The sequence below is a fragment of the Mobula birostris genome, chromosome 27, assembly GCF_030028105.1.
Source record: "Mobula birostris isolate sMobBir1 chromosome 27, sMobBir1.hap1, whole genome shotgun sequence".
NCBI lineage: Eukaryota > Metazoa > Chordata > Chondrichthyes > Myliobatiformes > Myliobatidae > Mobula > Mobula birostris.
The window spans coordinates 41,843,818-41,870,744 of NC_092396.1; the positions used below are offsets into that span (position 1 = coordinate 41,843,818).

The 26,927-nt window shown below is 41.4% G+C and overlaps 1 protein-coding gene across 1 annotated transcript in view; it reads right to left on the reverse strand.

Moving 5' to 3' along the window:
• Positions 1–1,915: 1,915 nt before the first annotated feature.
• The window catches only part of epha8 (eph receptor A8), a 527,259-nt gene continuing 502,247 nt past the window's right edge, over positions 1,916–26,927 (reverse strand). The window contains exon 18 of the mRNA XM_072245448.1: positions 1,916–2,068. Within this exon, the coding sequence (XP_072101549.1) occupies positions 1,954–2,068 (115 nt within the window). The 3' untranslated portion in view covers positions 1,916–1,953. The remainder of the gene's footprint in view (positions 2,069–26,927) is intronic.

Genomic DNA, 26,927 nt, shown 5'->3' on the forward strand with positions numbered 1-26,927 from the left:
CTGTTCATAAAATGTACTCATTAGATCATTGTATTCTCCTTAATATCCATATTTTACAAATGTATTCGCTCTGCAGTTAGATGCATCGTAGAGAACTAACTGTTAAAAGCTTCACGGCGTAATGTAACCGGAGAAACCCATATACGGAATGGTAAGAGTGCCCCTCTCTGCCTGCTGTATGGAAGTGTTTTCACATTTCACTAATTCTAGTCTATAACTATTGAACTATTGAAACTTCTATCCATGTAATAGTGAGGTACATAAATGAAATAGATGTAAACATTGCAATTCATATAAGAACATCGCCATTAGCCTTGGAATCTCTCATAGGATTGTGTTCTAGCATGGGTCTTGGAAGAGGAGAACCACAGCACTTCCCTATGTTTCTTTCAACTTCAAATAGCATTTTACAAGCTAGTCATATAAATTACAAATCTAACATCCATTCTGCTCTGCACACCTATAGTAACTGAACTCCGTCATATAAAGAATAAATTTTAGATAAAGACATGTCTCTGTCAAACATTGAGTCAATATACCAATAAATATGCCTGCCCCTCTTGGCACTACCCATTACTTGTGGATTTAATGTTTCAAAACTGGAAGTTCCTTTATACTCTCAGCTCAGTTCAATATCCAATACTGAATGCAATGCATCAAGTTTTAGGAAGGGTGTGAGGCTAAAATGACATTCTGCTTAGAATGACTTTGACATTGGTTACTGAAAGTTCTTGGACATTGGCACTGAATTGGTATATAATTATATTATGGTAGTAACTTTTAAAAACCAAATTTAATGTGTAGACATCAAAACAATCACTACAGAGCTAGAGACCTGAAACTGATAAGCACAGCAGCCCTTCTGGTCTTTCTGTGCAATTTTAGCACCAGGGTCTGCAATTGACTTGTTGGATAACTATTATAACAAGTATGATTCCTAACAAGACTCAGAGATCATTTAGAATAACCTCTGTGGCTGTCACTCTGGAGCAATGATTCAGGAGGCACTGAAACTCCTAATCAAATAAACAGAGGAAATCTTTGCATTACTGAGCCAAACTTGTTGGTCATATCTTATGTCTCTCAAGGTCTAGAAGAGTGTAATTATCTTAATAAGAGGAGAGGCTGCAATTTGTAGACTGGTGTGATGTAATATGTATGATTTACTGATAAATACACAGATCAGACACACTTCTTTCAGATCCTAATCCTGCTATCTAAGCAGGTCAAATAGTTTCCCAGTCAGAATCTCACATCATCTTAAAACTACAGCACCAAGCAAAAGGACAACAGTAAAGAATCTGCACTGTTCAAACTATCACTCAGTGGAGAAGAAACAAATAAATCTTTTTTTATGTTTTGAAAATTATTTTTTTTTTAAGCCATCAGCCAAATTCCTCATTAACATCCTTGTCAGAGCTGCATATTAAAATTGAGCTCTGCTTCAGAATTTCTCAAAAAAGATGGGCAGCATCTTTCAGATTGAGTTCCATCTCATCATAAGGGTCGGAGCTGTCCTGCGATATTTCCACAGTTGCTGGCAGTATTAACTGGGGCTATGTCATTCCCCCGTAGACCACTTCCTCAATACAAGACCATCTCTTCCTTGGTGACGTTCTGGCAGAGTATGTACTTATTCCATTTTCCACAACTCTCCCATGCCCGGTTGGCTCAGCAGTAGGTTCATCCAGCAAGTCGAGAACAGTGCAGGCACGGCCCGGTTTTCTGGAGAAACTCACTGACTTTAGGGAGACCTTCATAATATGATTGATAATGATAGTAGGATTTTCAAGAGGTTCTCCCATGTAAGAGGCAGTACCCATCTTTTGCTTTTGTAAATCTTTTACATTTTGTATTAAAGGCAAGATTGTAAAGGTTCACTGTGCAGGCATTTTGATTCCATTGTGCCATCAGTTCTGAGCTACTGTACATTCTGAAATGACATCTTTGTGGCTATACATGTATACCTGGGCCATTTGCGCACATTAGTTGTGTCCTCATGATCTGGATGCTGCTGAGAATCTTCTTCTGATGTCCCATCAACGTTATTCCCAGTCTTTGGACATCCCTGTGATTGAGTGACAAAGACAGGAAGGAAAGAGAAAAGGCAGTGAAAAGTTTGTACTCACAGTAAAGAGCTTACTGTTCCCATCTTCTGTGAATCATTATTACATTAGATCCTGCAATGATCTTTAAGTTGTGTTTCAAAGTCAGTTCACAAACTGCTGGGCACCATGCTTCAAGTATTGAAAGTAACATTGGAAATAGCAGGGTAAAATTAATTCATTTTTGCTTTGGAATACTTTACAAAGTAATACACACAAAATGCTAGAGGAACTCAGCAGATTAGGTAGCATCTATGGAAATGAATAGATAGTGAACGTTTTGGGCCAAGACCCTCCTTCAGGACTGAGAAGGAAGAGTGAAGGTGCCAGAATAAAAAAGTGGAGGGAGGGGAAGGGGGCATGACTTCAGTTTAGCTGAGATATTAAGTGTAGGAGAAAAAGAAAATATCTTGAGATAGAGGCTTCAGCACAACTATAGAGAGTTCTTGTGGGGGTTGGAAGGTGTGGTACATTTCCAAATAAAGCTCAAATCAGTCTTGGCTGTGTCATGTGTGAACTCTCTGACGGTGCTGTATGTTCCTACATTTACGTAACCTGATGTGAAGTTACTAATTTCACTGGCAGAACAAATAACCACACTTTCATCTCCTGACACCTGGCTACACCGCGAACTTTTCAGATTTGCTGCAATGAACATCCTTATCAGCCTACCCAGCCCACCTTTTCCTTCTCTCCTCCATATTCTCCCAACTGTTATCACTCTCTCTCTCTCTCTCTCTCTCTCTCTCTCTCTCACACACAAACACACACACACACACACACACACACACACACACACACACACACACACTCCGGATATTCTCTACCTGTGTTTACCTGTGTTCATCGTCAAACCCCTTAGCAACACAATCCCAGATTTCTGAAGTACATGAGCACGAAGATAAAACTCCTAAAACGCAAGGGGGGTGGGAATACAAACATCTGTACTGACGTTACATTTATCATAAATAGGTAGCACGCAGGGCAGCAAGAACAATGTAAACCAAAGGTGGTCTTATTAATTCACCCAAGATTTAAAGCTATTCCTCCCATAAGCATTGTTCCACATGAAATACGAGCATTGTAGTTCGAGACAGGTTCCTCTTCCATAGTCTGTGCAGTCCCTCATCAGTGAACTCAGCACTGAAATCCATTTAAGGATGTGGAGAAAGATACTTACGTATGGAACATCAGCAACTGTTAGAGCAGATAATTTCAGAGATAAGCAATAGTTTTCATGGCGTGATCAACCAAAATTACCACTGATGAACTGACTCACCTTAAAATGTTTATATTACAAGTATGAAGTTTCATTCCTCCAAAATTTAATCTTAATTTCTATCTGCATTGTTATATGTCTCTTTTATCTCTCTTTTTATTTCATTTTTCTTTCCATGTAGTTTATTACACGTGACTTAAATCTAATCTATGTTCCTTCGTTTAGGCTTTGAGGATCTGTTGAATGTACTGAAGAATCTTGCCATTGCTCAGGCTACTCAGACGCAGCCGATGCCTTGCACAAAGAACCAGGATGAACCAAGCACCCAACAACAGCAAAGTGATTCCTAAAAAAAAGTCAAAATGTCTGTGAGCATCTGCCAGCACAGTGAGAGGTGTACCTTTGCTCCTAAGTACTTATTCCAAGTCTTCACGGCAAAAGCTTATGAGAAAATTCCACTAACACTTGCAAGCAGACTTTAAACCTTGGGGAACATAAATTCATCAAACCTGGTATGCTTTATATTACTGTTACCTTCATAATAAAGAATTCTCCAATCTGAAAGTATCTTCCCACACACACTGATGTTTTAAATTTGAAGCTCTTGCTCCATTGAGGATTGATTGCCATCACATGTCTACTTTTTAATTAGACATGATAATAAAGAAATGGCTTATTAAAGTTCTTCAGGTTGAAGGATAGACTCACAGGCAGAAACATCTCAATCACTGTGACAGTCTACTTTGTTCACGTGGGTAAAGCAGATTATTGATCGATGTTGATTGGACAGATAGCAGGTTGGTCTTTTCTTCCTTCTGAAGAATGATCAAAAGGAGATGAATTTCAACAATTTCTCTTGCATTTCCCAAGGATACTGGCCCATGGCGTAGAAATAGTAGTGATTTGCCAGCAACCTCATTCAAAGATATCGTAAGATTTGGTGATGGTGATAAGATATAGAGACATGGAAATGATTGAAAAGACAAGATTATAACTGAAATATGTACCTGATACTTCAAGTGCTTCAGCTACCAAAGGGGTCAAATGACTTTATAAATTAAACCTTGTCCTTCTAATGAAGGCTACAGTCAGCAAAAGAGTTTTATTATTTTCAGAATAGACTGATGAGAAAATATTGTAGTTTTAAAAAATCACTTTAGCTCACCCTGTGCTTCAGATATTGTGCAGTGATGGGTGTGGTTGATGTAAAGATTACTGGACTATGACTGACTTAGTTGTATCTCAGGACAGTGGCCCAGACTGAAGGGAGACTGGGAACCAAGTCCTAAAGCAGCAGTCTCCCTCTGGTCCCAGTGAGACTCACTGGTACTGCTTCTGAAACACTTAACAGAACAAAACAAGTGTTTTGTTTTGAAATGCATTAAATATTTTATGAAGCAGAGAAAGCAATAGATGAAGAAATCAAGTTATAGCAACAATGAAAAAAGAGTTCTTCCAACTGAGCCAGAATCCCATTGCATCAGACAATGGACACTTTGCATGTCATCAATCTAAACCAAACAAAAAGCCTGAGACAAGGATCCAAACATGCTCCCTGTTGTTCACTAAAGGATTCATCCTATTTATGAAAGCGTTCATCCCTCTGAATATCATCCTTAATAAATGATGATAAGTCTGGTATTGATAGCATTTACAAGGAATTATTTTTAATTATTATTTTAAAAGGCTCCTTTTAAAATTTCTTTGTATCTGTGCATATCAGCCTGAAGCAGACATTGTTAAAATATTCTTGATATTCTTGTCAAGGTAAATTAATTGAAGCTGGTTCATTTGTACTGTCATTAGCCCAGCTGAAACTAAGCCACTCAGTTAACCATGGACTGATCTCATGCAAAGACATTGCATAATCCTGTGGTATAATTCCTACCTGGGTGTGAATGCTTCTGCCCTGTGATAGCAGGGTCAGAATCAGTGGGGTGTCTCATGTGTGAGTTAGTGTCCAGGGTGAAAGTATGCTGGAAAGGTGGAATGCAAAATGCCAGCTTGTTTCATTGTTTAGCAAAGCCCCCATCCACGCCATCTGATTCTCGAGTCAGTGCTTAGAAGAAATTTCACAAGGAACAATAAAGGGAATGAGCTGGATTGAAAAGGAGTTATTATACTACCTGCATAGAGCCACACAACTGCTCAGGGTGAAGCATTTTCTCTTCTTCATCATGTGCTCCTTCCCAAATATAATTCAGCAATCAGTGGGACTATTCTCTTCTCTGTGTACATTTGCGTGTATACATATTGTGATCTAATTAGACAGAAGAGTCATGTGGTGTGTCTGCATCACGGCAATGTAACATGGTCACTGCCAGTATATCAGCTTAGAGCTTTAGTACAAGAATATGGTTTAACTGGCCCTTCTTGCAAACTAATACTGTCTCTTTATACAAATATGTTATATACTGATTGTGTCTCAATACATTCGAGTTGGCTTTAAGAAATAAGAAATTAACTCACAATGAAATACTCATCCTTTGTAATTTTTGTCAATACATGTGCCTGAATGCTTTGAACTATTGTGCACTCAGTTACACACACTGTATGTCATGTACAAATATGCATATTGTTCATACACACTGTCTGCTTCTATTCTGCTCGTGTGTAAATTCCAGACTAGACTGATAATGGCATCACCTTTATCCACACGCCACACAGCAATGATGCCTTCCTTCCATCAGCAACCAAAAACCCTCATTTTCTGTCTCCTAGTCAATATACAGCAATAAACTTCTGTGAATATCATCTCCTTGTCGTTTTGGTGAGGCTTGTGAGTTCTTGAGAGCAATTCATCTGGAGCTTCGTTCCTGGTATGGCCACCCATGACGGTACTGTCTTAGGAGAGTTCCAGATAAAGAGGGATCCAACCAAGACCTCTACAGTAGAGCTTGCCGAAGATAATGACAAATCACGATGGCAGTGAAGTTGGAGATAGGCTACAGTAGTGAAGGGTCGTAGTCATCTTAGAGACCATACCACTGGACCCTGACCACAATCAGTCAAGGACCGTGTGATGGCTGTCTGTTCGTCAGGCTGAACATTAAACAAAGTCACACACGGGCTTTCTCCATTAAGGGAATAACCATTTGGAAGAACATCATACTCGCCTCTAGTGATGTCACTACTGCTACAGCAGAAATATTCTCACACTACACCAGTGCTCTTTCCTACTTTATCAATTACTGAGAAATTTTAAATATATATATTTATGTAAAACTCAATGCATAATATATGACTATAAAATTGAGACTAATTAGAACCGCACACACTGTACAATGACTCATTACTTCTTTAATCCCATTTTACCTGAAGAGGAAGATAATTAAATCAATGAAACTTTAGTTTCAGTATTATATTTTTGAAAAGCTCATTTTAACAAGATTGCATGTGAATTGTAGAGAAATAATGGAACAAAAGCAATTAGTTGATTATTTGGTTGATTACACATTTAATAAATGTTATTACTTTTAGTTTTAATTAAAAATTAAGAACCTTTTGAATATTAATGTATGTATTAATTTGCTAGGAAAATATAATAACATTAATTATACCTTAATTATTGTTATGCATAACATGCCAACCAACGAAGATTGAGCTTAATCGCATGAATTGGTTTGCATTTGCACAAATATAATATTCTTAGCGAAATGTCTGTACAGAACAATTTCACTGGCTGGGATCTGAGGCTGGTTGAACCCAGAAATGTTGTTTTAATCCAGAGATGTGCACCTAGCAGGGAAGCAATAGTTCTTCATTTAATGCAGTAGTTCTACATCTGCAGCATGCTACCACACACACTGGGCCCCATACAATTCACCTACCAACACAACCGATCAACAGACAATAGCCACACCACGACACTCTGTCCTCACTCACCCGGAGAAGAGGGATGCTTTAGTTAGAATGGTGTTAGACCATAAGACATAGGAGCAGAATTAAGCCATTCAGCCCATGGAGTCTGCTCTGCCATTTCGTCATGGCTGATCCTGTATCCCATCCAACCACATACACCTGCCCTCTCACCATATCACTTGATGCCCTGACCTTTCAGGATTCTATCAAATTTCACTTTAAACATACCCACAAACTTGGTCTCTACTGCAGTCTGTGGCAGAGAATTCCACAGATTTACCGCGCTTCGGCTAAAAATATTCCTCCTTACTTCTGTTCTAAAAGTTCACCCCTCTAGATCTGGATAACCCCACCAGAGGAAACATCCTCTCCACATCCACCTTAACTAGTCCTTTCAGCATTTGGTAGGTTTCAATGAGATCCCCAACATCTGTTCTTGGACTACAGATCGGCATTCAACGCCATAACTCCCTCAGGATCCACAAGTAGCTTAGAGACCTTGGTCTGCACCTCGCCTTGTGCAGCTGGATCCTGTTGGATCGCCAGCAGGTGGAAAGGATGGGCACCCTCACCCCTGCCCCTCTGCCCCTCAACACAGGAGCCCCCTAGGGCTGTGTCCTGAGCCCTGTTCTCTACTCCCATGACTGTGTTGCCACGCACAGCTCCAATCTGCTGATCAAATTTGCAGATGACACAACATTGATACGCCTTATTTCCAACAATGATGAAGTAACCTGTAGAGGAGAAGTCAATGCCCTAACAGAGTAGTGTCAAGAAAACAACCTTTCCCTCAATTTTGAAAAAACAAAGGAGTTGATCATGGATTACAGGAGGAACAGAGACAGGAATGGGACTGTAGTTGAGAGGGTGAGTAGTTTCAAGTTCCTCAGTATACACATCACCGAGGATCTCGCTTGGTCTATACATACTGGCTGCGTAGTGATAAAAGCACAATAGTGCCTCTTTCACCTCAGACAGCTGAAGAAGTTTGGCATAAGTCCCCAGATCCTTAGGAATTTCTACAGGGGCACCATCATGAGTATCCTGACTGGCTGTGTCATTGCCTGGTATGGGAACTGTACTGCCCTCAATCGTAGAGAGTAGTGCGGTCAGCCCAGCGCATCGGTGAATGTGAACCTTCTTCTGTTCAGAACATTTACAGCAGCAGATGCATAAGTAGGGCCCGGAGGATCATCAGGGACTCTAAACACCCCAACCACAAACCATTTCAGCAGCTTCCATCCGGCAAACAGTACCAGCAGGCTCCGGGGCAGCTTCTTTCACCAGGCCCTCAGACTGATCAATACATATTGATTGGATTGCATATCTGACTGTATATACATGTATACAAAACAATTATGTATACAATTTTAGTGTTTGGGCAATATCCTCTCACATTTCCCTTCCTTATTGCTTGTACATAGCAATGGAGATACAACATAAAGATTTTTGCTCCCTCATGTTGTGAGATGGATGTAAAAAATAAAAATTCTAATTCTAATTCTTATATGACGATGGCTCACATCAGCCCACCTCTGTTTTAAGAAGCCATATAGAACCTCAGCATGGCCTTGGAGAGAGTCAAGAGGTGGTTAATGAGAATGCGCCAGGGAATGAAAGGGTTAACATATCAGGAACATTTGATTGCTCTGGGTCTGTACTTGCTGCAGTTTAGAAGAATGATGGGGGATCTCATTGAAATGTAAAGTATATTGAAAGGCTTCAACAGGGTGGATGTGGAGAAGATGTTTCCCTTTGTGGGCGAGTCTGGAACCAAAGAGCATAACCTCAGAACTGAAGGACATCCCTTTCGAACAGAGATGAGGAAGAATTCCTTCAGACAGAGGGTGGTGAATCTGTGGAATTCATGGCCACAGGTGGCTGTGGAGGCCAAGTCATTGCTTAAATTTAAGGTGGAGTTTGATTAGTCAGGATGTCAAAGGTTATGGGGGGGGGGGAAGGCCAGAAAATGGGTTTGAGAAGGATGGGACGGCAGAACAGACTCGATAGGCCAAATAGCTTAATTCTGCTCCTATGTTTATGGTCAAAATGATTGAATATCACTCCATACAAAGTGGGAGTGAAAAAGAATTTATTTAATGCCAACTTTACATTATTAATGAAGAATTGGAATCACATAAAGTTCTGTGCCTTACTGTCAAGTGCCTTCTCTCTTGTTGTGCACAGGCCACTGTGCCCCAATAATATATTTTCACTTTATCTTTGGCACAGAGCCAGCACAGGTAGAGGTTCGACATGGCTGATGGATGCAGTTATTCTGGTTGCCTCTCCCACTTTTATGTCTGGGTGGCTCTGGACAGGAGGACACAGTTGCTGCTAGTACCCAGGGTACCCTCTATGACATCTTGGTAGATACAGGAGGAAGAAGTGGATATGTAAAATAACATATTTTGATAGGAATCATTTTCCTTTGGCAGAAATTAGGATGGAAATGCTTATGTAAGAACAGGAAGAGGTGATGCTGACCATTTAATGAAATCAAGTCTTGTAATTCAGGCTCTTATATTCACCCCTATGGGTGGTAGGATGGAGATACATCTCTACCAAAGGAGGTGTAAGGTACTCCTTCCCTCTATTATCCTGCAGGTTACACTTGGGCAAGGTTTAGCACCTGATTATCCTTCCCTCCACCCCCCGGGATCGGGGTCATGTGAAGTCATGGGAGCAGCTGGTGGATGGTCGTGTGAGTAGCTGGTGCATATCACAAATCCTGGTCATGCGACAACTGATGCCAGGCAGGCAGTCTCTGAAGAGTATTGATATTGAGTGGGGTCACCTGTCTTGTAAAGATATTGCTCAGAGGAAGACAGTGGCAAACAACTTCTGTAGAAAAACTTGCCAAGAACAATCATGGTCACAGATACAACCATGTTTGCCCACGTCATAATGACACAGCACATAATGATTCACCCTGGATCTATTTCCCTTAAAATGCAATTCCAACAAATCTTTATCAAGTTCAATCTGGAAAATTCTATAAGTTCCAACATCCATTGCCTTTGGAATGGAGTCTTCCAGATTCCCATGATTCGTGTGAGTCAAGGTGTTTCCTGCATAGGCCAGCTTTTAAAATTCTGTCCCAATCTTCTACAGCTATCTCTCAGAGAGAAATTCTGTATTGATGTTAGCAAACCAATTTCCATTTGAATATCCATTTAAATACCTTATAGATCCCATCACACTTTAGGGCTTTGGTAAATCCTAGCTAAAGTGTTATATTATCTTATCACCTTAATTCAGGGATGTGGGCTTTATGGACTGGGCCTACACTTCACTACGCATCTGTCACTGCCTTTGAGAAGATGAAAATGAGCATACTTCTTGAATCATTGCAGATCTTCATAATTTAACCTTTTATGTCCTGGTACAGTGATGAACAATTAATGTCAGCAACAAACAATCTGCCAGAGAAACGCAGACTAAACAGTATCTGTCGGGGGAAAGGAATTATCAATGTCTCAGGTCAAAACATTGCATCAGGACTGATAATGCTGCTTGATCCATCGAGTTCTCCCAGAAGATTATTCTGTTGCTCGAGATTCCAGAAACTCCAGTCTCTTGTGTCTCCTGCAACATTCACATCCCATGACTGATAGCAATAAACCCTTTCATTGTGTTCTATGTGCACAATAAAAATAGTGTTGCCGGGGGTGCTGCACAGGATGGAGTGTCTCAGCTTTGAAATGTAGAAGGTTGAGAGGAGATTTGCTAGAGGTGTACTAAAATTATGAGGGTTGTAGATAGAGTAAATACAAGCAGGTTTTTTCCACTGGGGTTGGTGGGACTACAACCAGGGGTCATGGGTTAAGGGTTAAGGGTGAAAAGTTTAATGGGAACATGAGGGTCAAGCTATTCGCTCAGAGGGTCATGAGAGTGTGGAAAGAGTTTCCAGTGTAAGTGGTGCTTGTGAACTTAATTTCAATGTTTAAGAGAAGTTTGAGTAGGTACCTGGATGGTAGCGGTATGGAGGGCTGCGGTTCTGGTGCAGGTCGATGGGAGTAGACAGTTTAAATGGTTTGGCACTGACTTGCTGTGCTTTTCTATGACTCAATGGACAGGCTGTGTTTGTTATATTTGAGTTGAGATGACTGAATGAGGAGTGATCTAAATACAAAATTAGGAAAAATCTATAGAGAGTAATTAGTAAGTAGCTTGGAGAAATAGCTGTGACCCAAGGTCGTAGGTTTAAGGTACAGGAAAGGAAATATTGAAGGGACGAGGAAGAATTTTGTTACTCTGAAGGTACTGAAAACTGGAATTCATTGCCAAAGAGGGTGATGGCAGCAGGAGCTCTCACAACATTTAAAAGATACTAAGATCAGTACTTGATATTCCACAGCAAAGAAGGCTACAGGCTGAAAACTGGGATATATAATCATAGTCATAGTCACAGCACAGAACTTAATACTTTGGTCTAACTAGTAATTGCCAACTAAGATTCCCATTTAATTTAGTTCCATTGGTCCATATCCCTCTGGACCTTTTCTGTCTGTGTACCTGTCCAAGTACCTTCTATAGGATGGGATGGGATTGATATAGATAGACACTCCATGATATAGACATAATGTGCTGAAGGGCCTGTTCTTGTGTTGATTAACTCATTGACTCTATCCCAGAATTACTTCAGCACAGCACAGAAACCAAAATCCTGAACGCCAGATGATGACGGATCAGGCAGGGCAGGAATACCAGCGGATTCCTTTAAAAATCATCAAGTGGGGACACAAAACAAAGTTATCAAAGAAACACTGTGGCAGAAGGAGGCCAGTCATAGTTTTTGTGCTGGTCATAAAACCCCAATCCCACCTTCAGCATTAGGAACTCAGATCCGAAGGTCATGACTCTTTGAACAGACTTGGAAGTTGAATGTGGTGAAATACTGTCTCCTGCTTCATATCAGGTAGAAAGTTCAATCCCTTTTCACCATCTTGATTTTTTTTGTTCTTATTTCCCCCCTAATCATTCTTCCAATTAGTTTAAATCTTTGAAATATTGAGGTGTAAAGAATCAACTAACTTCTGTTGCTATGTTAGGATTGGGGGCCTTCCCTTGGGCTGAGCATTTGATCAGAAATACCCAGCACATCTGCAGAGAATGTGCTTTGCATTACACCGTGTGCCAGTCTGTGTGATGCCTCATTCAAATGGCCAGCCCTAGGTTACTGGGATGAAGTCGTTCAACAATTAAAGAGACAATGCCTAGCGAGGACAGTCCGTATGGGTTTGTAATGGGGTAACAGTTCAACTCTATTTTGTGGAATTCAAAGTGACACTGAAAGACCTGCCCTGAAAATTATGGCATATGATTTAAAGGTATGAAAAGCAATGCTTGGGTTACTGGAGAATCTTCAGACACTTTGCAGGTGGGCAGTGGTACACCCCAAGGAGATTTTATTTATTTATTTATTGAGATACCATGTGGAATAGGCCCTTCCAGCTCTTCAATCAACACCACCCAGCGAATCCCCCAATTTACCCCGAGCCTAATCACAGGGCAATTTTCAATGACCAATTACCCTACCAACCGGTATGCCTTTGGACTGTAGGAGGAAACCCACGTGATCACAGGGAGAACGTACAAGCTCCTTACAGACAGCAGTGGGAATTGAACCCGTACTAAAGCATTGTGCTAACTACTGTGTTATCCTGCCGTCCATGCTGAGAATTCATAGCTGATGTATATAAATGATCTGAACATAGGAAAAATAAATAATTGAGGTTTTACTTATATCTACTTTGAAGGAATTATGAACGAAAGACTGCAGGTTATTGATTGAGTCGGTGTGCAGGTTCACAGGCAATTCAGGGCACAGCAGTGTGATATTTTTTATGAAGAAAGGAACGGGAAAAAAAAAATAACCCCAAAAGTGAATACAGTCGGATCTCCTTATCCGTGAGGGATGGTTCCGGGACCCCTCGCGGATACCAAAAAACACGGATACTCAAGTCCCTTATTCAACCTGTCTCAATGTGGTGGACTTTAGGACCCAGCGGAGCCCCGGTCCTTATTTAACCGGTTTCAGTGCGGTGGACATTAAGACCCGGCAGCGGAGCACTGAATCCACAGTGTTTCCGTTCACGAAAATAATCACGATCACGTTTTAAAATAAAGTGGAAATAATAAAGCAATCGGAAAGAGGTGAAACGTCATCGGTCGTTGGAAAAACGTTAGGCTACTGTCAGTCAACGACTTTAAAGGATAAAGTGAGAAAAGCCCTGCCCCGATGAAAGCTACAATTATTACTAAGCAACACAGTGGCTTATTTTTTGGGTTTTAGGGTTTCGAGTTTTTGATCCACCGCATCAACCCAGCAGGGATGGAGAGCACGCTCGGGAGCGGTCTGTCACTGGATTGGACTTTCCTGAGCCCGGAGCCGAAACATACGTTTCTTAAGTGCTTTATATGCATAGAAAGGTAAAGTTTATACAATATACTAAGACAAACATTTGACTAACTGACGCTAAATAATATCCGATGTACCTGTTCCGACTTACTTAGTAAGAGAACTTCCATTTTTTTCGATCCCGATCCATAATAACCTACGCACATCCTCCCGTATACTCTAAATCATCTCTAGATTACTTATAATACCTAATACAATGTAAACGCTATGTAAAATAGTTGTTATACTGCATTGTTTAGGGAATAATGACAAGAAAAAAAGTCTGTACATGCTCGAACAACAGGTGCTGGAAGAGCACTTCCGAGTTTTCTCGATTCGCGGTTGGTTGAATTCGCGCATGCGGAACTCGCTGATAAGGAGGGCCGATTGTACCTTATTTCTTCAAGACATTCGCCATAATCTACAACAGGCCCAGGCGAATTTAGTGATGGAAGATGGGAAAGTGTGGCAGTCAGACAGTTTGGGTCAGATGATCAGAGTTGATTGTTGACTTCTGAAAGGGGAAGGAGGGCAGCCATGCATCTGTATTGGGAAATCCAGAGTTGAGGAGTCATCACATTTAAATTACTGGGTGTTAATGTATCAGATGACCTGTTCAGTGCTCAGCACACAGATTTCTGGGGCCTCACCAATATTTATCGATGCACCATAGAGTGCAGCCTGTCTGGATACATCACAGATTGGTAGGGCAACTGTGCTACCCATGACCACAAGAAACAGCAGACTTCCCTCCATGGATTCTGTCTACATTCCTCAGTAGAGCAACGAGTCACCCACCCTAGTCATCCTCTCTTAACCCCCTTACAGCAAGCAGAAGATACAAAAGCATGAAAGCATGTATCACTAAGCTCAAGGACAGTTTCTGTTCTGCTGTTATAATGGTTTCTGCAGTATGATATGATGGATCCTTGACCTCAGTCTAACTCACTATGAGCTTGCACCTTATTGTCTATATGTTCTGCACTATCTCTGTAACTGTAACACTTTATTCTGCATTCCATTATTCTCTTATCTAGTACTATCTTAATGCATTGTGTAATGAATTGATCTGTATGAACAGTACGCAAGTCAAGTTCTTCACGGTATCTCAGTACACGCGACAATAACAAACCATTTTACAATTTAGATACATTCCCGGGAAGGTGCATCAGCCTCTGTACGTCCTTTGAAGGTTAAAGAGGTTTGGTTTGTCAATGAACACTCGACAAGTTTCTACAGATGGACTGTTAAAAGTATTTTGACTAGTGGCATCATAGTCTGTACGGCACAGGAACGAGGAAGCTGCAGAAAATAGTGGACTCAACCCAATACATCGTGGGCATATTCCTCCCCTCATCGGTTGTATCTGCATGTGGCACTGCCTAAAGGAGATAACATCTCTTATCAAAGATCCCCAGCGTCTAGGCTATGCATCTTCTCACAGCTGCCATCAATCAGGAGGTACAGGAACCTGAAATCCAACACCATGGTTCAATTACAGCTACTACACTTCAATCACTTGGTTCTTGAGGTCACACTACAGTTTAGCAATACTGTGATCACTTGGGTAATTTTCCACAACCTTTTCTTTTTGTGTTAATTGTCTTCTTCCTTATAAAAATAGTGTATAATTTATATTTAGACCATAAGACCATAAGATAAAAGAGCAGAATTAGGCCATTCAGCCCATCGAGTCTGCTACTTTGACTTTAAGTTGTATTTCAATGAATGCTTTTGGAGATGGCTTTGTCTTTGATCATCTCGTGTGGAGCTCATTTGTGTTGGAGGGGGAACCATGGTCACACAGGCATTAACACTCCCAACTAACGCTCTCCAACTTCAGTAATGGCATGATAAATGAAGACGGGTGCAGATATGTGGGTTTCTATGTTGGAAATATAGCCATTGAAACAATGGCTCTGCAGGATTTTTACAGTGGGGGATTGAATATGAATTTAGGAAATGCTGTAGAACTTTGTATTACTGGAAGGGATACAACTGTGTAGCTGTCCAGTTCTGAGTAGTCCATTATAAGTGTGTTATTAAAACCCTGGAAATCTATGGAGAAAACTCAGTAAAGGAATTGAAAAGTTTCCCACAGAAGGTGGATTTTGACTGTTAATATATCAAAGGATGCTAGGATTTTGAAATAAAAATAGAAACTTCTGGAAACACTCAGCATGTCAGGCAGCAGCTGTGGAGAGAGTAACAGAATTAATATTTCTGCTCATTAACTCCTTCCACTGATTCTGCCTAACCCTTTGAGTGTTTCCAATGTTTTCTGTTTTAGTATTTGGTGTTCTGTTTCATTTAAAACTAACATTACTGCACAAGGCTTTACTTTTCTTTCTTCTCTTCAGCTGAAGAATCCATAATAAGGTGTACAGCAGTCTGACTTACTATCCATTTGGAGGAATGCACTCCTTACAACACCAATGCGGCAACTTCATGTTCAATATGCTATCAAATATCAAATCCAGGCTATCAACAGTCTGCAGGTGAATGTCCCTCAAAGAATGGATTGTACAGGGGCATTATCCTTTCACACAAGAAGCGTAGAGCATGCTCACAAAACTTCTTGAGGACTGATTTCAATCTGGACCCAGGTTTGTTGCATAATTCAAACTAGTACTGAGAAAAGAAGATCAGACGCTTGATAAAGTGGGCCAAAGGAGATTAAGGGGTAAGAAAATAGAGGGTTTAAAATTGTAAAAGACTGTGTAAAGGTGAAAGATTTGATGAATCAGGACTGTGTGTGCAGAGATTCAAAGTAATCTCTTGGAAAAGAAAGTGAATAATTGTATAAAATAAAAGGAATAATGCATGGGAGAACATGTAGTTCAGATACAGGACACCATCTGAGACCTATTCAAATACAACATAAGAAACAGGAGTAAAATAACTGGGCCCCTCAGGTTACGCATTGTCCATTTTAATGCCAAGTCTCCATATTTTATCATTTATTCCTTGAAGTGTGGCCAATTTAGTTTATGTTAGCTTTCAGAGCATCCCCATCAATCCCATTTCTCATTTACTTCCAATAACCTATTCACTCGCACATGTCCATCAATATTACCCAATCATCTGCACTTGAATTAACTCACCACTGAGATGTGAGATAAATAGGAGATCCCAGGGAAATCCATATCATCTCAAGGGAAATGGGCAAATTCCTTACAGAATGCACTTAATGTCAGGATTGATTCCAGGCCTCTGGAGCTACGAGGGCACCAGAATCTATAATGCCACTCTACTATCTTCTGAGAGCCAAAAAGTGAATTTCCAGCATCTGCAGAATTCCTCGTGTTAAGGCATTATTGTTGATATTCAACAAGATCTATGGTAGGGAAATCCAAAGATGTAGAAATTTCTGCATAAGAATATTTCTTTTCAACTTAGAATGAAATCACCTTCTCCTTCTTCTAAGCTGAAGCTCCCTGACCCTGATCTTTGTCAAACCTCAGTACCTACCCTGTCAATGTTTTCCCGATTTCCCATTTGCCTCAATGAATTCACTTCTCACTCTTTAAATGGCTATAACACCATCTCTCCCAACCTCCCTTCACAAATCAGCCTCTCGTCCTCAGAATCAATCAAATTAATCCATGGTTTGTTTTGTAGCCTCTCACGTTCTTTTTCAATATTTTGCCACATTATTTACCCTGAGTGAAGTAGGAGCAGCAAGTTTAAGTACAAGTTATAAATATAAGCAAATACTTCTCTTTGTTTTGAGCTACATCATTAAAATATACTTGATAGGTGTTTAAAAGTGTGTGTCTCCATTGAACTGAAGATAGCAAGGTGATAGGTTTCTGTAGTTTCTTGTGTCTTTGGAAACTGACAAGGTAATCACTTCAGTGGCCCCACACTATGAACCAGTAGCTGCAGTATTCTCTTTATTGTTAAAAGATAACCTATCACATAGGAATGTATTTCCACTTATAACATAGGTTTTAATGGGAATTGTGGATTTGCGTTATGGAATATCATAATTATATGGTGTTCTGGCAATACAATCCTCCATAACGCGAGTCTGGCCATTGCTCTCTGACTAGCAGCAGCCTTCCAACCTGAAAATTTACAATTTTTGTTAATCCTAGTCTGTTTTTTTGTTCTTTACCTAAATCTATTTTGGTGTTAAACTGATATATCAGTTCTGCAAGCCCTTAGTTTCTGTTGTAATAAACTATCATTATCCAGATATACAATATCTACATATTCCCCCATTTACTCTTTATTTATATACTCAAGAATAAAGCTGATTAAATTTGTTAAATGTGACTTTCTCCTCATAAACACTCTCTCAAATCATACTGTGATTTATTAAATCCATGTCACCATGTCCTTAATGATGGATCTTTCTTAAATTGTGTTATATCATGGTTAAAGCACCATGGCTCACTAATTTTTGAAGACTGTCTGGGCTCTCAGCCCACTTCCTGATGACCCAGTCAGTCATTTCAGTTTCAAATACATAATTACCATTAATTGTATTAAATATAAGACCATAAGATATAGGAGCAGAAATAGACCAATTGGCCCATCGAGTCTGCTCTGCCATTTCATCATGGCTGATCAATTTTTCCTCTCAGCCCCAATCTCCTGCCTTCTCTCTGTATCCCTTCATGCCCTGAGCAATCAAGAATTTGTCAACCTCTGCCTTAAATATATGGAAAGACATGGCCTCCATAGCTGCCTTGGGAACAAATTTCACAGATTCACCACTCTCTAGCTAAAGAAATTCCTTCTCATTTCCATTCTAAAAGGACACCTCTCTATTCTGAGACTGTGTCCTCTTGCCCTAGGCTTTCCACCTGAGGAAACATCCTCTCCACATCCACTCTATAAAGGCTTTTCAATATTCGATAGGATTCAATTAGGTCACCCCTCGTTCTATCACCCAATAGCACTCTCATCTACAGTGATGAAATGCTTTGAGAGTTTAGTCGTAAATAGGGTGAGCTCTTGCCTCAGCGAGGACCTGATCCCACTGTAACTTGCCTATCGCCACAATAGGTCTACGTCAGACACTAATTCAATGGCTCTTCTCCATGGCCTTAGACCATTTGGACAATACAAGCACTTTTGTCAGGATACTGTTCGTTGACTAAATAGATAGATAGATAGATATACTTTATTGATCCCGAGGGAAATTAGGTTTCGTTACAGCTGCAACAACCAAGAATAGAGCATAAATATAACAATACATAAACCACAAACAAACAAACAACAAAATGCAAACTATACCAGATGGAAATAAGTCCAGGACCAGTCTATTGGCTCAGGGTGTCTGACCCTCCACGGGAGGAACTGCAAAGTTCGATGGCCACAGGCAGGAACAACCTCCCGTGACGCCCAGTGTTGTATCTCGGTGGCATATGGCCGAGGTCCAACAGCAAAAAGTTCAATATCTGGTCTATGAACACGTTCCTCGATTGTAATATGACCCGGATTGCACCATCCGTTGTTAACCAGAACAGTAAACACCCAACTCCTTTACGCTTACCACTCTCAGTGCACTTCCGGTTAGCCCGAACAGTCTGGAAGCCGTCCATGGAAAAGATTTGATCGGGTATGTCCTCGTGCAGCCCCGTTCCAGTAAAACACATAACATTGCACTCCCAAAATGTTCTCTGACGCCTGGCTAGTGCCGTGAGCTCGTCCATTTTATTACCCACCAAACTCCTCTTCTCCATAAGTTTCTGTTGTCTCGACCCGGTCCTCAGCATTTAACACCATCATTCCCGCATACCTGATTGATGAGCTACAGAACCTTGGCCTCTGTACCTCTCTCTGCAACTGGATCCTTGACTTACTAATTGGAAGACCACAATCTGTGCAGATTGGTGATAATATCTCCACCTCATTGATAGCACACCTCAGGGGTGTGTGCATAGCCCTCTGCTCTCCTCTCTCTATACCCATGACTGGGTGGCTGGGTATAGCTCAAATATCATCTATAAATTAGCTGATGATTGTTGGTATAATCACTAATGGAGATGAGAGGACGTACAGGAGTGGGATATACCAGCTAGCTGAGTGTTGTCACAGCAACAACCTTGCACTCGATGTCAGTAAGACCAAAGAGCTGATTGTGGACTTCAGGAAGGGTAAGATGAGGGAACACAAACTAATCCTCATAGAGTGATCAGAAGTGGAGAAGGTGAACAATTTCAAGTTCCTTGGTGTCAAGATCTCTGAGGATCTAACCTGGTCACAACATATCAATGCAGCTAAAAAGAAAGCAAGATAGTGGCTCTATTTCATTTGGAGTTTGAGGAGATTTGGTTTGTTACCTAAAACACTCAAAAACCTCTACAGGTGCATGGAGAGCATTCTGACAGGCTACATCACTGTCTGTATGGGGGTGGGGAGCTACTACACAGGATCAAAAGAAGCTACAGAAAGTTGCAAAATTAGTGGGCTCCATCTTGGGTACTAGCCTCCGCAGTACCCAAGACATCTTCAAGGAGCAGGATGCAGGAAGGCAAAGTCCATTATTAAAGGACTTCCATCACACAGGTCATGCCTTCTTCTCATTGTTACTGTCAGGAAGGAGGTACTGAAGCCTGAAGGCACACACAGTGCGATTCAGGAACAGCTTCCTCCCCCTGCCATACGATTCCTAAATGGGCAACCCACGAACACAACCTCACTTTTTAATATGTATTATTTCAGTCTTTGCACTATTTTTAATCTATTTAATATACATATATTTACTTACTGTGCTTCACTTATTGTTTCTTTTTTCTATGTTATATCATGTATTGTATTGAATTGCTGCTGCTAAGTTAACAATTTTCACAACATATGCCAGTGATAATAAACCCGATTCTGATACTGATACTGATCCTGATACAGGCCTAGAGCCATCAAACACTCTTAATATGACAAGCCATAAAATCCTGGAATAATTTTTGTTAACTTCTTTTGAACCCTCTCCAGTTTCAGCATGCACTTTCTAAGATAAAGAGCCCAAAACTGCTAACAATACTTCAAGTGAGGCCTCACCAGTATCTTATGAAGTCTCAACATTACATCCTTGCTTTTATATTCTAGTCACTAGACATAAGACACTAGAATACCACAGCGCAGTACAGACCCTTCGGCCCTCGATGTTGTGCCGACCCATATATTCTTTAAAAAGACGTACTAAACCCACACTACCCCGTAACCCTCTATTTTTCTTTCATACATGTGCCTGTCCAAGAGGTTCTTAAATACTCCTAATGTTTTAGCTTCCACCGCCATTCCTGGCAAGTCATTCCAGGCACCCACAACCCCCTGTGTAAAAAACTTACTCCTGATGTCTCCCCTAAACTTCCCTCCCTTAACTTTGTACATATGTCCTCTGGTGTTTGGTATTCGTGCCCTGGGAGACAGGTACTGGCTAGCCACCCTATCTATGCCTCTCATAATCTTGTAGAGCTCTATCAAGTCCCCTCTCATCCTTCTATGCTCCAAAGAGAAAAGTCCCGGCTCTGCTAACCTTGCCTCATAAGACTTGTTTTCCAATTCAGGCAACATCCTGGTAGATCTCCTCTGCACCCTCTCCATAGCTTCCACATCCTTCCTAGAATGAGGTGACCAGAACTGAACACAATACTCTAAGTGTCCTCTCACCAGAGATTTGTTCAGTTGCAACATGATCTCTCTACTCTTGAACTCAATCCCCCTATTAATGAAGCCTAGCATCCCATAGGCCTTCTTAACTATCCTATCGACCTGTGCAGCGACCTTGAGGGATGTATGGATTTGATCCCCAAGGTCCCTCTGTTCATCCACACTCTTAAGTAACCAACCATTAACCCTGTACTCAGCCTTCTGGTTTGTCCTTCCAAAATGCATCACCTCACGCTTATCTGGATTGAACTCCATCTGCTGCTTTTCTGCCCAACTCTGCATCCTGACTATATTCTCTTGTAACCTTCAACAACCTACAACTCCATCCATAACTCCTCCAATCTTTGTGTCATTAGCAAACTTACTCACCCATTCTTTCGCCTCTTCATCCAGGTCATTTATAAAAATCACAAAGACAGGGGTCCCAGGACAGATCCTTACGGCACTCCACTAGTCACCGACCTCCAGGCAGAATATTTATCTTCCACTACTACCCTCTGTTTTCTTCCTTTAAGCCAATTTTTTATCCAAACAACCAAGGTTCCACTGATCCCATGCCTCATGACTTTCTGGGTGAGTCTCTCGTGGGGGACCTTGTCAAATGCCTTGCTAAAATCCATGCAGACCACATCTACCACCCTAGTCTCATCAATTTCTTCTGTTATCTCTTCAAAAAACTCAATTAGGCTCGTGAGGCACAACCTTCCCTTCACAAAGCCATGTTGACTATCCTTGAGTAGACTATACTTCTCCAGAAGCTTGTAGAGCCTATCCTTAAGAATCTGTTCCAATAGTTTGCAGACCACCGACATAAGACTCACTGGTCTATAGTTCCCAGGATTCTCCCTATTACCTTTTTTAAACAAGGAAACAACTTTTGCCCTTCTCCAGTCCTCCGACATCACCCCTGCAGCCAAAGGTCATAGCTACTGTTCCAGCGATCTCTTCTCTCACTTCCCACAGCAACCTGCAGTATATCACGTCCGACCCTGGGGATTTATCAATCTTGATGTTTTTAAGAAGATCCAACGCTTCTTCTTCCTTAATCTCCACATTGTCCAGCACGCTGGCCTGTTCTATTTCGACCTCACCCTGATCAAGATCCTTTTCACTTGTGAATACTGAAGCAAATTATTCATTTAGGACTTCCCCAACCTCCTCGGCCTCCAGGCACATGTTGCCTTCTTTATTATTTAGCGGCCCCACCTTCATTTTAGTCATCCTTCTGTTCTTCACATACGCATAGAACGCCTTGGGGTTCTCCTTAATGCTACATGACCAGGCCTTCTCATGCCCCCTTCGAGCTCTCCTAAGTCCTTTCTTAAGCTTCTTCCTGGCTACCCTATATTTCTCAATGGCCCCTCCTGCTTCCTGCTTCTTACATCTAACATGTGCTTCCTTCTTCCTCTTAACGAGTTGGCTCATGTGTTTCATCAGCCACGGTTCCCTTTTCCTACCATTTTTTCCCTTGTCTCAGTGACACAAACCTATTCTGAACCCAGCACAAGTGGTCCCTAAACTTCCTCCACACTACTTCTGTGCTTTCACCCTTGAACATCTGTTTCCAATTTACTCTCGCTAGTTCCTGCCTCATCCCTTCATAGTTGGCCCTTCCCCAGTTAAGCACTTTCCCATTTTTTCTGTTTTTATCCTTTTCCATAGCTATGCTGAAGCTAAGGGAGTTGTGGTCATTCTCACCAAAATGCTCCCCCACCAAGAGGTCTACCACCTGACCAGGTTCATTACCCAGAACTAGATCCAGTATGGCCTCTCCTCTTGTTGGCCGGTCCACATACTGTGTCAGGAATCCTTCTTGAACACACCTGACAAGTTCAGCCCCATCTATCCCCCTTGCAGTCAGGAGGTGCCGGTCAATATGAGAGAAGTTGAAATCACCCATAACTACAACCGTGTATTTCCTGCACCATTCTAAAATCATTCAAACATTCATTTTACCTTGAAATGAATCCTAGCATCGCATTTCCCTTCCTCACTACAGACTTAAGCTGTAAATTAACCTTTTAGGGAATCCTACACAAGGACTCCAAAGTCCCTTTGCACGTCAGATTTTTGAATTTTTTCTCCATTTAGAAGATAGTCTACCCTTGTATTTCTTCTACCAAAGTGCATGACCATATATTTCCTGACAGTGTGTTCCATCTGCTTTTTTTGCCCACTCTGATCATCTGTCTAGGTCCTTCTGTAGCCTCTCTACTTCCTCAAAACTTCCTGCCCCTCCACCGATCCTCGTATCATCTGTAAACTTTGCAACCAAGCCATCAATTCCGTCATCTAAATCATTGACAAATGACTTAAAAAGAAGTGGTCCCAACACAGACCGTTATGGAACACCACTAGTCACTGGCAGCCAAACAGAAAAGACTCTCTTTATTTCTCCTCTTTGTCTCCTGCCAGGCAGCCACTGCTTTATCTAAGCTAGTATTTTTCCTGTAATACCATGAGCTCTTAACTTGTTAGGTAGTCTCATGTATGGCACCTTGTCAAAGGCCTTCTATAAATCCAAGTACACAATATCAACCAATTCTCCTTTGTCTATCCTGCTTGTTATTTCTTCAAAGAATTCCAACAGATTTGTCAGGCAAGATTTCCCCTTGAGAAAACCATGATGACTACGGCCCTATTTCATCCTGTGCCTTCAAGTATCCCGAAATCACATCGTTAACAATTGACTCCAACATCTTCCCAACCACTGAGGTCAGACTAACTGACCTATAGTTTCCTTTCTTCTGCCTCCCCCACTTCTTGAAGAATGGGATGGCATTTGCAATTCCAGTCTTCTGGAACCATTCCAGAATCTAGTGATTCTTGGAAGATCACTGATAATGCATCCATGATCTCTTCAGCCACCTCTTTCAGACCCCTGGGGTGTAGACCATCTAGGCCAGGTGACTTACCTACCTTCAGACCTTTCAGTTTCCCAAGAACCTTCTCCCTAGTAACGGCAACTTCACTCACTTAATGACCCTTGACTCCCTGGAACTTCTATCATACTGCTAGTATCTTTCACAGTGAAGGCTGATGCAAAATATTTATTCTTTTTGTCTGCCATTTCCTTGTTCCCATTACTACCTCTTTAGCAACACACATAAAAGTTGCTGGTGAACGCAGCAGGTCAGGCAGCATCGATAGGAAGAGGTACAGTTGGCGTTTCGGGCCGAGACCCTTTGTCAGGTCTAACTGAAAGAAGAGCTGGTAAGAGATTTGAAAGTGGGAGGGGGAGGGGGAGATCCGGAAAGCATTGTCCTCTTTAGCATTGTTTTCCAGTGGTGTGATATCCATTCATGCCTACACTCTATGTATCTGAAGAAACTTTTTGTATCCTCTTTAATATTATTGGCTAGCTTACTTTTGCATTCCATCATTTCCTTTTAAATGACCATTTTAGTTGCATTCTATTGGTTTTTAAAAGCTTCTCAATCCTCTAACTTCCCACAAAGTTTTGCTCTGTTATATGCCCTCTCTTTGGCTTTTATGTTGGCTTTGACTTCTCTTGTTAACTGCAGTTGTCTCACCTTGCCTTCAGAATACACCTTCCTCTTTTGGATGCACAATGCCTATAAAAAGTATTCATCCCTTTTGGAAGTTTTCATGTTTTATTGTTTTACAGCACTGAATTACAGTGGACTGAATTTGGCTTTTTTTTACACTGATCAACAGAAAAAGACTCTTTTGTGTCAAAGTGAAAACAGATCTCTACTAAGTGATCTAAATTAATTACAAATATAAAACACCAAATAATCGATTGCATAAGTATTCACCTCTTCAAATCAGTATTTATTAGATGCACCTTTGGCAGCAAATACAGCCTTGAGTCTGTGTGGACCAGCCACATATTCTCCATTGGATTGAAGTCTGGACTCTGAGTGGACCACTCCAGAACCTTCAATTCAATCTTGTAAAATAATAAAATATGAAAACTTCCACTACACACATGACTGAACAACTCTAGCAAACCTGCCCCCAAGGATATTGGAACGCTTGGGCTCACGTGTAACCCATCCGTTTTGCACAGATCATACCTTTGCCAGAAGAGATCCAATGATCCATAAATCTGAACACCTGTCTCCTGCACCAGTATCTCAGCCACACATTCAGCTGCAAAACTATCCTGGAGGTCCTGTTTCTCAGCTTTTCTCCTAGCTCCCTAAATTCTCTCTTCAGGACCACCTCACCATGTCTACCATTTTTTACCAAGTCCTCTGGCTGCTCACCTTTGCCCTTGAGAACGCCATGGACTCGACTGGAGACCTTCCTGACCCTGGCACCAGAGAGGCAACAACCCAACCAGATGCCTCTATTTCACCTTCATATGTAATTTCTGTTCCTATTAGTATGGAATCTCTTACTAAAACTGCAGTCCTTTTAACCTCTCACCTTTTCTGAGCCACAGCACCAGACTCAGTGCCAGACACACAGTCACTGTGGCTACTCCACTCTCCCCCTCCCCCCCCCACCGGTAGTTTGTCCCACTCAACAGTATCTAAAGTTGTATACCTATTATTGAGGGAATGGCCTCAGGTGTACCCTACACTGGCTGTGCATTTCCCATCCTCCTCCTGACAGTCACCCAGTTACCTGTCTCCTGAAATCTAGGGGAGACTAGCTCCTTGTAGCTCCTATCTATCACCTCTTCATTCTCCTGTCTGAGTCAAAGGTCATCGAGCTATAACTCCAGTCCCTTAATACGTTGTGTCAGGAGCCGCAACTTGGTGTACTTGGTGCAAATGTGTTTATCTGGGAGACCTCTCGTCTCCCAGACTTCCCACATCCCATACAGAGTACAAAACACTGCCTCCGGAGCCATTCTTGTGCCCTAACAGATGAGGAATGAACAAATAAGAACAAAAAGAGATAAACCTACTGGATACTTTACCTCGCCCAAGCTGACCTTGCTAAAATGATGGGAGAATGATCACTCTAAACACTGACCCATTCAAAAGAATGGCCGCTGCGCTTGCACGTGTCATTTTCATTTGCCCTTTATATTATGTAATATAGAAACATAGAAACGTAGAAAATAGATGCAGGAGTAGGCCATTCGGCCCTTCGAGCCTGCACCGCCATTTATTATGATCATGGCTGATCATCCAACTCAGAACCCCGCCCCAGCCTTCCCTCCATACCCCCTGACCCCCGTAGCAGTATGACTGAATTAGTATGAATGAATAACGTGATGAATTGTTCAGTATTTTAGCACCCTTCAGCACTTTAACCATTGGAGATATTTCCAGTTAGAATGTACATTTTTGTCTAGATAAAAACTTGTGGATTTGGATTGATTACATAGCAACATGTTATCAATAGAAAACATAGAAGTAAACATATGGAAAAAACAAATACTAAACAAAGAAAATATTGGTTTCTGGACATAGTATTGGTGCGCCCGCATGCTGATGCATACCGTGTTTCCCAGCCCTCTGATCCAACTCTGATCCAAGTAACTTGCCTTTTCCTCTGCCTGTACACACACACACACACACACACACACACACACACACACACACACACACACACACACACACTCACACACACACACACACACACACTCACACACACACTCACACTCACACACACACACACGCACACGCACACACACACACTCACACTCACACTCTCACACACACACACGCACACACACACACACACACTCACACTCACACACACACTCACACACACACACACACACTCACACACA